Source organism: Eumetopias jubatus, unplaced genomic scaffold (assembly GCF_037043125.1).
Source record: "Eumetopias jubatus isolate StellerSeaLion01/CBP00866 unplaced genomic scaffold, mEumJub1_p1.0 scaffold_3, whole genome shotgun sequence".
Lineage (NCBI taxonomy): Eukaryota > Metazoa > Chordata > Mammalia > Carnivora > Otariidae > Eumetopias > Eumetopias jubatus.
Window position 1 is genome coordinate 72,442,934 of NW_028274809.1, and position 14,233 is coordinate 72,457,166.

Sequence of the window (14,233 nt, forward strand, 5' to 3'; positions counted from 1 at the left end):
GTAAGAAATACCAGAAATAAAGTCAAAAGACAGGTTACAAAATGCAAAAACTAATTGTGAAGTATATTACAAGAAACTAATTTACTTCAAGTAAAAAAAAAGCTTTTACAAGTTTACAAATAGACAAAAATCCTAAACTTGTGGTTTGCAGAGAAGAAATAAAATGGCTGATAAACATGTACGATCGGGGCGCCTGGGTGGCTCAGTTGGTTAAGCGACTGCCTTCGGCTCAGGTCATGATCCTGGAGTCCCGGGATCGAGTCCCGTGTCGGGCTCCCTGCTCAGCGGGGAGTCTGCTTCTCCCTCTGACCCTCTTCCCTCTCGTGCTCTCTATCTCTCATTCTCTCTCTCTCAAATAAATAAATAAAATCTTTAAAAATAAATAAATAAATTAAAAAAAAAAAAACATGTACGATCTTCAATCTCAGTCATAGCTCAATAAAGGGCATTTAAAACAATGAGATGCAGCTTTTAACCTACTCCACTGGCCAAGATGCAGTCCTGACAATATGCAGTGCTAGTGAAGGTGTAGGAGGACAGATATGCTCAAAACTATTGGTGGACATAGAAATCTATGCAACTTTTCTGGAAGGCAGGAGGTATGACAGCACATATTTTGACTCAGCAATTTTATTTTAAGAAATGGATGCTGTAGTTATCTTAGTATCTATGTGTAAAATATATAAGAACAATATATATTATTGCATTGTCTCTAATATCTAAAAGTGAAAAAACCACCTAAATGTCCGTTAATAAGGAAGAGATTAAATGAATTATAATACATCTTTAAAAATGGGGTCCTCAGCATCCATTGAGAGAATGGAGCTTTCAGACATATTAAAAAAAGAAAAAATATATATTACACATATTTATATATGTATGAGGTATATAAACATATAATAAAATTCCCATCAGTATAAAACACAATGTGTGCACATTTGTATGTAATATATACACTTATATATGTAAATACATGTATACATACACTGGTGAGTGGGACTCGGTGAGGGTAGAGGAGCTTGAGATTTTCACTTCGCATTTCATATTTTCTTATATAGTTTTAATTTTTTCCCATTGTGTATATGTTACTTAAAAAATGTAATTTAAAACACTAACTAAAGATAAATTTCAATTTGATAAAAAGAACAATGTCTATACATTATGTGGGAAACCCTCCAGGAAAATACCGAGAAAGAAATGGCTGTAATATCAGGCACCTTGCTGGTGTCTTTCTGATTTAATCCGAGTGGCATCTGAAGGTAATTATAAGAGCTTTGTGAATTTCCCATTGGGAAGCTAAAATCAAGGCAGTGGGTTAGAAAAATCCATATTCTACACCATTAAAGCATTTCTTTTAAAAAAAGCTAATTTAAAGAGATACTCTAATATCATCTTTTAACATAACTTAGGGGTTTGGATATGGGTAAGCTTAGCTGATGAAAAATCTTTCATTAAAAAACAAAAACAAAACCCAACAAACAGCTTAGAATTCCAACCAGTGCTTCTAAAATGCAAAAACATACTTTTCATATCCTAATATTGGGAGGAGGAAGAATGTACTCCTTGTAAAAGATTTCTGGTTGGTAGAAATGTATATAGTTTCCTGCATTAAGAATTATAGCGCCTGAAAGACAAGTCAGCCTGATATCAGCAATGTAAACTTTGAGATAAAAATATGAGCTTTTCCCACTTTCTCATGCTCTGTTTCAATGCTGATCGCATGGAAGGCTTCCTCCCCAGGCTTTATGTAGTGCTGTCACCTTGCACTCACCTGTGAGGCTGTCTGGCCGAGGTGGAACCATTCTTTCGTAAATTTCATACTGCTGCTGTCCAAATTGTTCCATGTCGTGAACAGTCCTTTGCAGTGAAGGTCCCAGATGTTGTGGTACGGCGGTCATCCCTGAGCGTTTGGGGGACGACGACCCCATCTGGCCTTGGGATGGGGAAGCTACTCGAGTCTGTGCATCCATCAGGGTCAGTGGGGACCCTACTCTGGCGGTAGTTTGGTACTGAGGGGTTGGTCCGTTGGGATTGGAAGTCTGCCGGGAGGTGACTGACCCAATCCGTCGTACAGCTGTTGGGGAGGCGGGTCTCTGTGCGGAGTACGGAGATGCTGCCCGCTGAGCAGGTAATGTGGTGGAGGAATATGCACTGGGGTTCAGTGGTCGGGAGTCGGTCACTGACGGAGAGCCAAATCCACTACCCAGAGAAGTTCTCAGTGACCCCCTTGAAGGAGACACGCCTGTGCTGATAATATAAGAAGGAGACTGTGCTCTAGATGGAACTGAACTAACTCTTCTCATGGCCCGATTGGCTACTGATGGCTGATGAAAGGGGGGGAAAAAAGAGAATGGGTTTATCCAGGGTTTTGCATCCACTGTCATTACAGAAAAAAAAATGCACATAGCTCACTAAAGAACGTGAATTCACTGTTTTTTCCTTTTTATGCTTTAGAGCTGGATATTTGTCCTTATTGTACTTTACTTGTTCTACCTTTTTTTGGTAGTTTAATCTCTATCTTTTCCCCTTCAGAGTACTAAAATCAACCAGTAAAGAGAGATCTGAAGAATGCTTAATATTCCTTTTTCTTTTGTCTTTATTTTTTTTATCCTCTTGCCTATGCATTTTTCACAACAGATAAAATGTTGTATTGCCATTTGGAACAACATGGATGGATCTAGAGGATATAATGCTAAGTGAAATAAGACAGAAAGACAAATACCGTATGATTTCACTCATATGTGGAAATGAAGAAACAAAACAAATGAAGAAACAAAGAAAAACAGAGACAAAGGAAAAAAAACAGACTTCTAAATAGAACAGACTGGTGGTTGCCAGAGGGGAGGTGGGTGGGGGATGGGTAAAATAGATAAAGGGAATTAAGAAAAATAAAATAAAATCTTAAAAAAAAAAAGAAAACACAGTGATGAGCGCTGAGTAATACATAGAATTGTTGAACTGCTATATGGTACATCTAAAACTAATATAACACTGTATGTTAATTATACTACAATAAAAAAGTGCTGTATTGCAAGTATAAAGGGTCACTGGAACAATCTACTTATTTTGTGCCCTGTGAGTCAAACTTTGGCCAAGGTAATGCATTTATGTAAAACAAAACAAAACAAAACAAAATTTGAATGCATCAATCCAAATGTAGCTAGAGGAGTGTCTATAATTTATTCATCTTTATGGACTGGCCCCATTAACAAAAGGAATGTGTTCTCTCAATGTGGAATAAATGAATGCTTGGATAGGGTCTGGGGTCCAAAGCTCTCCTCTGTGAAGCTACTCTCAAGGGACAGCTTGGCTGCACAGGTGCTCCAGCCAAATTTCTCTTCTTTTAGCTCAAGTGTGGCTCCCTAGTGATTTTGGCCATTTCTTTCTACCTCCTTTGATCTATGAGCTCTTATCTTTAGCTGGTGGATTTACTTTATTTTAAAGATTTTATTTATTTATTTGAGAGAGAGAGAGATATTTGAGAGAGAGTGAGAGAGGGAGCACAAGCAGGGGGAGTGGGAGAGGGAGAAGCAGGCTTCCTGCCGAGCAGGGAGCCCGATGCGGGGCTTGATCCCAGGACCCTGGGATCAGGACTTGAGCTGAAGGCAGACGGTTAACGAATGAGCCACCCAGGTGCCCCTAGCTGGTGGATTTAAAGAGATGCAAAAAAGTACCCCAAAGTCTGCTGCAACAGGAGGAATGCTCAAAGTCTCTGGTGGGTTCAGGGCTAGCCAGCTGGAAAAGACCAGAATGGGAAATGAAGAACATTTCTGCCATGGCTGGTCCTTCTATGAATCTGTAGACTCCCGCAAACACTAGGTCTCAGATGCCTTTCTTAATGCAGCCACAGTGAGGGATGGTGGCTGGACTGGGGCACTGGCCTGAGAGGAACAGGCATAGGCTCCGAGAGTAGGGCACTGAGCTACAAGCCCAGGACCAGGCTGCTGGAGTACAGTTCCCACCAACCCCCTTTCACTTTTAGCTGGGGCACTAAGCAAACAAACCAGAATAAGGCAAGGACTTTGAACACTCTTAGGTGTATTAAGAGGAAGAATGCTTTGTTTCCACGTATCACAAGCAAGTGGACTAGCTGAAACACCTGCCCTGAGACCTACATGTGCTCAAACTCAACAATTCTGGGAAGGCAACAACAGCCATGGAGAGATCTGGGGTGGGAAAGCGATTGTAAATAAAACAAGGCAAGAAAGAGGGAGTTTGCAAATTAGTAGACAGTTGGAAAATTAAAATCTGCTCAGGGTTTAGAAATAGTGTTAAAAATAAGTAAAGAAGGTCTCACATATGAGCGTTTTACTACCAAAATGGGATACTTGGTCCAAGAGCTAGAAATGTGTTGCCCAGACTACATGCAAATCAAGAGATTTTAGAGACCCCCTTGTAACCTAATTCTTCAGCTCTAGGAACAAAATCAACTTACTGTAAGCTGAGAAAAAAAAAAAAGAGATAACCTACCCACTTTTAAGGGGAAAAAACAATTTCTGTAGTTAAGATAATTATTATTCTAAAGTGTGACTTCAAACCAGCAGACATAAAAATTCACCTAAGCAGATAAACTCCTGTAAGCACTTAGTCCAAAGCTTCTCAAACTTTCCCATCAAAGCATCCCTACCAGCAAAGGAATAAATGTATACTCTAAGGACGGGGGTTACAGCTTGGCTTAAAAATTCATGGGAACATGATGACTGGACAAGAAAAAAAAATTCATGCACTACATAATTTTGTTTTTTTTCATATAGGAATATTTCTGATTACTTAAACATTTCTTCTAAATTGTTAAGCCAAAGTGCCAAAGTGCTCTTGTGTCCTCCTCTGGCTCGCAAAGCCTGGCCCACTGTGGTGTTGGGCTTCCTCTAGTGCGTTACGGGAGGATTAGTGTCTGCCTAACTTCTTGTATGATCTTGCCATTTTTCAGCTCCAGAGAACTCACTGGGGTACTTGGACAGATCATTATCCTCACTGGTTACTGCCACTCAGGATCCTAATGCTTTCATTAACTAGGGCCATGCTAGTGGACTGATGTGAATAAAGTGGCAGTGAGTGAGGAGCTAAGGAGTTTTTGTACATACATACATAGGCCATCTTATTTTTTTGACCAACTTATATATGATAACTTTCTATAGGCAAGAATATCTACATTCTAACAAAAAATTGTGATTTCAGGGAACAATTCCAAAGAGGAAGGCAAAAAACTTTGGTTAGAACAGGCCAGTCCCATTTTATTCAGGTGTGGGAATAGTGCTCTGCCCTCTAGGCCTCTCTAGAACATATTGTAGCTCTAGTATTTTTAGGAACGCACAACCCCTAGAGGGTCTACAACATTCCACCTAGTTTTCTCATACTCCTGCCCTGGACTGTTCCTCTCATGACAAACTTGCTTCTTCTAAAAGAATTACTCTCCTGTATCTGGAATTTATCAGAATTCATTAATATGAATTAATAAATAATTCCAAATTTTTTTTTTATATCACAGACCTGAACAGTGTTAAAATGATTTTGCTACTTTGTCCATTCTATAAGATCAAAATTGTATGTATTGATTTTACATCTAATAAAGAATACTTATAACAGATATTCAGTTAGGAGGGTATTTCTTTACAAGGATCTTGATGTGGTTGGCTTACCTGAACCAGTGTTTGTCCTTCAGCTCTTGAATTCCTCACCAAATGATTATTGGTTGATCCTATGAATGAATGCTGCGGTCTATTTTCTGCTTTAGTCAAATTCTGGCTGTTGTGGAAACTCCCTGCTTCCTGGTATCCACTGTCAGAATAAGAATTCATTTGTGTTGAACTTCTTGAGTTACCCAATGATCCTGCAGGAATGAAACCAGCAGGAAATATCTTTATTTTACACTTCTGATACTCATTTTCAAATAGCACAAATGAAAAGCAAATCTGATACTTAAAAGATAATACAACAGACCCTCACTTTCATGGAGAGATGTCTGTTCTGGTGAATAGAGAGTCCCCTGTTCTGGTTCTGTCCTGATGAGATAGTTGTTGGGGTGGACAGCGTCAGAAACTCTAGGTTTGTTTACACCAGTATTTGGCACATCTGTAAGAAGATAAGTTTAATCAGCTAAATCTAATGGCAGTATTATATAAAAACTTGCTACAAAGGTTCAGATATTTGTAACTTCTTATAATCTATATGTAATACAATACCATTCTCACTGTAAACTGCACAATCATTTAGACTCTTTTCTATATGAAAGTATTCCATATACTCATTTTATTAATATATTTTTCTAAATTCTATGACAATTTTTCATCCTGATTACCACCCTAAGTTAACTTATATATTACATGAAATTAAAATCTGAAAACTGACCTTGTTCCCCCTTGGAAAACTCACCTCTCAGGTGACTTCATCCAAGAGGAAGACTCTGGGTAAGAGTGGTGGCCAAGTGTTTAATAAAAGATCCTCCATACCTCCAAATGTTTGAAATAAAAAACTTGCACGATGTTTATATTATTGAGCTTGGTAATGAAACCTCTGAAGGTAGAGCTAGGTTTTTATGTTTTATTTCATGTTATCTAAAATCAGTGGAACTCTGTACAGTGTTCTCAGAGTTACAAATGACGGAAATTTTAATTTTTTATCCATTTGCTTACCTTACTCTTTTAGTCATTTTCTGTATCAATACAAATCTAAACATGATCCTTGTTTCCTCATGCCAAATCCATCTCTCCCAATTATCTTGTTTTACTTTCAACTGTATCATTTTGCCATCTTCATCTTAGAAACAAAACTATTTATCCCCTTCCCTATCTCCTACGTCTGTTTTGTATGCTTAAGTCGAGGTGGTGTAAATCACACTGCCTTTGCCCATTTCCATTCAAATGTGACCTCTTTTCTCTATTTCTTCAAAATATATTTGCCCATGTTCTGATAATCTTCAGAAGTCTTTTTCCACAAATTTAACCCTCAGGTTGCTAACAAACATTTTTTTCAGGAATGCTGCTTCACTATCTCTTCAAAGATTTACACTGAGTCCGTACCACCTTCTGAGTCCAAGATATAATCCTAAGGATTTCAGTGTTTTCATTTGTCTTTCCTTTCTGACTTTCTTCCTTTAACTATTTATTAGAGCCCTAAGAATGCAGCTATGGGAAAAGATAGGTGTGTGTGTGTGAGACACAGGGAGTATGTGGGGGAAAGGAGCTTAGGAAAAATTTCCTATAGGAAGTTAAGCTTGCCCCTTCTTTACCACACTTAAACTCTCTCACCATTAGAGTGTAAGCTCAGCGCGAGCAGGGACTTTTGTCTGGTCTGTTTACTGTTATTTCCTCAGTGCCTAGATAGGTACATTGTACTCAGTAGGTGACTGGTAAGTATTTGTCAAACAAACAAATTCCCAGTAAGAAGAGCAGCTTCTCTTTATTGAGTGCTGATTCACGCCTGGCACTGTGCTGTGGCTTTATTATGTTCAATAAAGTTTATCTATGTAAAGCAAAGTAAAACTTGTAGGCATTGCTGATCAAGCTAGTTTGAAAAGCGAATACAAGTTTTATAGGAGAGCCGGGAGCCCCCCCCTGCATTCTAAACCTTTAGGCTGACGCTGAATTCAATCCAAGGTTTTGTTTCCTAGCCTCCAGAAAGATTCGCGGACATTCTTAATATAGGTTTTTAATGACCTGTTTCCTGATTTATTATTTGACAGTACACTTCTAGGTGGCAGAGTTCAGTGACAGTTCTGAATTCTTAAGTTTGGAATTTCAATAAAGATTACAGATTGTATATGGTTTCCCTGGTATACACTGAAACCCGATCTGAGGCTCTGTCAGGCTGATAATCCTGGGGAGTGATCGGCTTCATTTGTAAGTCTTCTGTTACGAGTTTCTAGGGTTCTACACATTCTTATGCATCACTTCTGGATGGAATTTTATTAAGGACTAAGGAAAATACGTAGTTTGCTAGGCTAGAAGAGTTTTACACAGAATTGGTGTGCCAGGGAATAGCGACACAAGGGCCCGCCTGACAGCAGGGCTGTGCCCCAGTCCATCGTGGCTTCATCCAAAATGGAGTTCTGACACATCAAATATGAAACGGCAACCATCTGTAGATACGGAAGCCCCCCTGTGGGAACTCCAAGACTTCTCATACGTGGAAAATGTACCATATTTTAAAAGAAAAAGAGATTTAGACAGTTCTTAGCTTCAGCTTTAGTACAAGATAAAACGTAGGACACCAATACATCAAAGCTTTTGGCCTGAAAACATTAGGTGGTATGCCGTGTCAGGAGCTGAAAACTTATCACCATGGAAACCAAAACCCATTAGAGTTCCATGTATGCTTTTTTTTTTTTTTTTTTTAACTATTAGGGCCTGGTATTTAAATAGGAAAAGAGAAAGTGGCACCCTAAAAATATGTCCCTCAGCGATTCTGTCTCCTCATTCAATAGAATATTTTTTTACAAATCATGTGACAAAACAATTGTGCTCATTTAAACTTTTCTTTGAAAGAAGCTATTTAAAATAAATAATCTTAAACAGAGCAAGCACAAATTGTGAGAGACAGGATTCCATACTGGTCACCCTAATTAAAAGAATTAGTATCTCAAAAAAATATAAAAACAAATGAAATAAACAAAATTACCCTGGAAGTAATACAACCAAGGACCCTCTCTAAATATTAGCACCTGTTTCTTATACTTTTAAAGATTTATTTATTTGAGAGACAGAGAAAGAGAGAGAGGAGCAGAGGGAGAGAGAATCTCAAGCAGACTCCCTGCTGGATGCAGAGTCCTATGTGGGGCACGATCCCACAACTCTGAGATCATGACCTGAGCCACAATCAAGAGTTGGATGCTTAACTGAGACACCCAGGCACCCATTTCTTATACTTTTAAATGCAACACCTCAAGAAAATAAAATGTGGAAAAGGACAGTGAAATGGTAACTAAAACACTAAAATACCAAATTCCCATGTCCTCCAAATCCAATTTAAAGATTTAAATAACTGAGTTATTTAGAGAACAGGGCCTAAATTTTTTTTTTTAAAGATTTTTAAATTTTTAAGTAATCTCTACACCCTGCGGCTCAAGCCTACCACCTCAAGATCACTCCACTGACCAAGCCACCCAGGCGCCCCTATTTTTATCTTTAAGTAAATACTGAAGTTAAAGTTTTAAAAAGTTGATAAATACATATATTTATCATATTACAACTATTATGATAATATATTATCGTATTAGTGAGCTATAAAGCAACCAATTCTAAACTATCAAGGAGATCTTCATTTTTCTACTTCTATAATGAAGCCCAACGTAATGCATATCTGCAAAGACAGAAAGATATTATTTCTTCTCAATCATTAAGACCAAGTTAAATTATTTTCACACTGTTTTACTATTATTTACTGTTTCCTTGAAAACTTGTAATTCCTAAATTACACACACATAAATGTATATACACATAGTCACTATTCCTGTAGTAAGAAGACCCAGTTCCCAATTACTGTAGAAGGTATTCTTATTGTAGTAGGGTAAGGCTCAAAATTATTAACTATGTATTATCTATGTAGTCTTACTTTAAAATGAATGTCTTTTAAAAACCTGTGCTATGAGGAATGAAAGAAGACACTAGTCAAATTTACCAGAGAAACCACAGAGTCTTATAGGATGGGATCATTTCATGAGCACTGCTAGAAACTAGAGTTAAATAGTTGGCATGTTGTGAGTTACTGCAGTAAGAACATGAAATTGAGAGACGTTTTGATGAGCAAAAATGGCAAACAGAATGTCAATGCTACTTCTTTCATCTGTGTACTGAAGAACATGTGTTATTTTTTCACAAACATGTTTTGGGGAACATCAGAAATATTTTATGGGGCATTTTCAAACATCAAATTAGCATCTTCTATGAAAATGCATGTCTAAGAATATGGAACTTGAACAAGCTTCAAGGTAGAATGAAATAATCTCCATTTGTGTTTATGAATGGGAGATTATTGGAAACATGGTCCTTCTTGCCTGTTATATTTCATCTGAGTGCCCCAATATCACCTAAACGAGGGCAATTAATTAGAAAAAGTAGAAGGTTGCAGCTAAGAAAATACTAGTGGGTAAGGGACAGTAATGCTGTAGGGCTACGTAAATCTCATGTTATTATCCACCATTAAGCTCACAGTGAAAGATAAAATACAAAGTGTATTATTATTTATCTCCCAAATACACACCAAGTGTGCATAAAAATATGCTCAGGAAAAGGCTAAGGTCTCTCTAAAGAACTTGAAATTACTGAAATTCCTCTGTTTTGTTCATCTATGTGTCTTACTGTTTTTGGTATATGAAACAGAGGTCTGTACAATGTGTAAAATCACCATGGAAACAGAAACCTAGAGATCAGTAAGGAGATTTTTAGTATATACAGCTCTGTAACTAGTCTTTCACAGTCCAGCATATTATAACTTTTTGCTAGATTCTCGTTTGTGCCTGTTCTGAGTTGCTATGGTGTTTAAAAGGTTTGCCCTTACATAAAACATAGTGTAATGTGAGTTTTGGCAGGACTCCTGGGATGGTAATAGAATGCAGTGTTAAGGCAGATGATGCTGTCTTGACAATTAAGGAAATGGAGTAGCTCACTTTTCTTCCAACTTTGGCCTGTGAGGTGAGGTTAGGCTTTCATACTCTTGAGTGGTAATACTTTATGAAAATATGAGTAGAAAATTTTGTCTTATGGGGACTCAACTTCCTGTTTGGCTATGGTACTCTGGCTTCCTATAGGGCGACAGGTTCAGGAAGGAGTCTACATTCCACAGAACTACAGCAATATTCCAGTGCCTTCTATGGCTAAGAAGTCAAGCTCTAGGCCAAATTCTGCAAGAGGACACGGATGATGGCCTTGAAAAGACTTCTCCTCTTCAGTAACTTCTTCGATGTACATGATTCACTTCTACAGCAGGTAATCTTATTATCAGAGGAAATGAGATCATCGGGAAATACTGTTGCTGAGTGGAAATGTGAATAGGGTGATGGAAACATGAATCATAAAAACATTCTTTGATCCACAGAAGACACAGATAGACACTGACTGATATCTTAAGATTATAGATACCTGGACTTTGATGACTCAAATATAAATTACTATACACATATGATATCTTTTAAAAGCTGGGCTTTAATGGAAGTAAAAAATTGCAAGAATGGGTAGATCTTGTTTACTGAAACTATTTCTAGTCTGGTTCTCTTGAATGTATCTAGATTCTTGGGTCTTATGCATACTTATGCTATCTTTTAAATATTAAGACAGTGGCTCCAAAAATTTTACTCATCTAGAAAATGTTGAGTGAAAAGTCTTGGAAAATGGAAACCATTAATGAAGTGTCTTCTAGTTCACTTTAAACTTTGTTCTAAACATCAATTAGCCTGCCTTGAAATCCACTGTAAAAGCTCATCAGCCTGGATTCAATTTTGTGGCTTAAGCAAACTCAGCTTCTGCATAAGCTGGTATAAAGCACTTTATTTAATTTCTATAATGCAAATCTAAAAAGTATTTTATAGTTTTCAATGTCACCAGAGAGATCTCTTCTTCATAAATATTTTAAAATTCCTGAATTCTGTTCAGGAATACAAAATGATTTAAAAAATTGGGGAAAAAAAAGGTCTTTCTGCAAATAGTCATATTAAAATGGGTATTTATCAAGTATTTTTAGTCTAGGGATGAATTAAAATACAGGTGTCACACTTGCCATAAAGAATTTATATATGTAAGAGGAAAACTAGAAAAATAAGGAGTTTAGAATTATAAAGATGAAAAGAAATGGATCACACATGTCAAGTTTCTAACACTGAGTTTACAAGTAGGTGCTCATAAAAAGCCACGGGCCTCTTGCTTCCTACAGAGAAAGTTGAAAAAAGAATAAAGGATTTTCTGTGATGTAAAAAAATCAGTGATCTATGGAACATAAGTGCTCAAAAATCATTCAAATATTTTTTCAAAGACATACTTTATTCCTTTTCGGGAAAAAAATCTTACCAAATATAGAAAAGGGTATATTTGATAGTATGAGATATAAGATAGATTCCCTCTGTTAAAACAAAACAAAAACCTCCAAAACAAAAAACCAAGAAAACTTCCTTAAAAAAAAAAAAGATTTTATTTATTTATCTGAGAGAGAGCATGGTGGGGGGGAGAGGCGGCAGGGGGGTGGCGGTGCAGAGGGAGAGGGACAAGCAGACTCCCAGCTGAGCCGGGAGCCTGACTTGGGGCTGGATCCCAGGGGATCCTGACCTGAGCCCAAGGCAGATGCTTAACCGACTGAGCCACCCAGGTGCCCCAAAAAAACTTCTTAAAAAAAAAAACCCATAGAAATCTGTAAGGGTAGGATGATATTCCTATCAAAAAGAAATGAATAGGTCTTCTGAAACTAGGTTTTACTGTAAATTTTCTATTGAGTTATCTTTTTTGGTAAAGATTATCAAGATAGAGCTAAATGCAGACTAACTTTGGCTTACGAATGAAATGTGGGGTTACAGATGGTAGCCTTTCTGACATTATCCTAAGCAACAACTGTAAACTGAGGAAGTGAGGCTCTGTGTGTTGAGGAGGTGGTAATGGAAAAAGGAGCTTTTAAATTTGATACTTTTCTTTTTTTTTATAAAGATGTTATTTATTTATTTGAGAGAGAGAATGAGATAGAGAGAGCATAAGAGGGGGGAGGGTCAGAGAGAGAAGCAGACTCCCCACTGAGCAGGGAGCCCAACTCCAGGATCATGACCTGAGCCGAAGGCAGTTGCTTAACCAACTGAGCCACCCAGGTGCCCCTAAACTTGATACTCTTCTATTTTATTTTAGGAGTTAATAGAATATTTGTTCACATATCATTAAGAGCACGAGAACACTTAAATGTTTATTTAACATGTTTATATTAAACATAAAATGTTAGAGGCTAAAACTGGAGTGACTTTAATACAAAGTCCTACCTCACTGGGCACTTCGGTGGCTCAGTTGGTTAAGCGTTGGACTCTTGATTTTGGCTCAGGTCATGATCTCATGGTCGTTGAGATCGAGCCCTGTGTTGGGCTCTGGGCTGAGCGTGGAGCCTGCTTGAGATTCTCTCCCTCCCTCTCCCTCTGTCCCTCACCCCGTGCGTGCGCTCTCTCTAAAAAAAAAAGTCCTAATTCAGTGTATTTAAGTCTTATGGGGGTGTGTTACATACATCCCCATACAGTATATGTAAATGGTGTAAGAACATTTGACTATTAAAATGTGAATATTCTTATTTGGTGGTTGCCACTCATCCACAAACCTTGTCCAGTCTTCACTATAAGCATCTTTGCTATAGATTACTTTACCATAAGCAATCTCAACACAAACACAATATGCCAAGAACAAACAACAGTGTAGAAGGCTTATCACAGCACAACACAAAATTCAGTTTCAGAGATGAATCCTAGTATTTGAAATCTGATGCCTCTCTTAATGAAGAAAAAAGAGAAAGTGTGATGCCAAACAAGGAGACACAACAACAAGCAAAAGTGTATAATGCTATCAATCAAAGACTTTGAAGATAAATGCTTAGGTACAATCCACAAAATAAAAGCAGTTATTGCCATGACTCTACATTACACATTTTGAATGTATTCAAATATTTTGCCTTTTGCCATAGTCCTCTACATTTTGCTATTCATTTTTCTTATTTCATTATGTCCTTTGAATGAATATCTCTATTTTTTTTCATGATTTTATCTTGTATAGCGCAACTGCCTTATGGCTGATAAGTTAGGCTGTGAAAGTGTCTGTAGCTAAGATGTGTACAGTGAAGCTACCTAGAGCCTACACAGAACAGCGATAAATGCAGAGCTCTGAACTAGCAGAAAGGCGGGTGTCCTAGAGCCTGCACAGAACAGTGATAAACGCAGAGCTCTGAACTAGCAGAAAGGCGGGTGTCCTAGAGCCTGCACAAAACAGCGATAAATGCAGAGTTCTGAACTAGCAGAAAGGTGGGTGTCCAGCACATTACAGGTAATTCAGCTGAAATTAGGATTCATTTAACAAAATCCCACCTATGTGGAAATAAACATTAAGTAACATCTACTGGCTGGAAACTGTCATTCATCTCATAGTGGATCATTTGTGTCATGGCTCACATTGGCAGTATGGCCAACAGCTGGCTGGCTTTAACGTGTCACTCTGATGTACTAGTTTTATCCCCAATATGCGAATCCTTTGTTTAAAGAATTTGTATTTAAGTTTTTTAAAATTAAAGTTTT

At 37.6% G+C, this 14,233-nt stretch overlaps 1 protein-coding gene across 6 annotated transcripts in view; it reads right to left on the reverse strand.

Annotated features, from left to right (window-relative positions):
• Window positions 1-14,233, reverse strand: part of PKP4 (plakophilin 4) — a 231,665-nt gene that overhangs the window by 54,338 nt on the left and 163,094 nt on the right. For 3 of the 6 annotated variants that reach the window (XM_088021694.1, XM_088021693.1, XM_088021695.1), the window contains exons 5-7: window positions 5,947-6,072; window positions 5,640-5,830; window positions 1,772-2,324 (exon numbers count right to left, since the gene is read on the reverse strand). In XM_088021694.1, the coding sequence (XP_087877820.1) occupies window positions 1,772-2,324; window positions 5,640-5,830; window positions 5,947-6,072 (870 nt within the window). Of the gene's footprint in view, window positions 1-1,771; window positions 2,325-5,639; window positions 5,831-5,940; window positions 6,073-14,233 lie in introns of all 6 variants that reach the window. The other 3 variants (XM_088021692.1, XM_088021690.1, XM_088021691.1) reach the window with 1 other exon arrangement.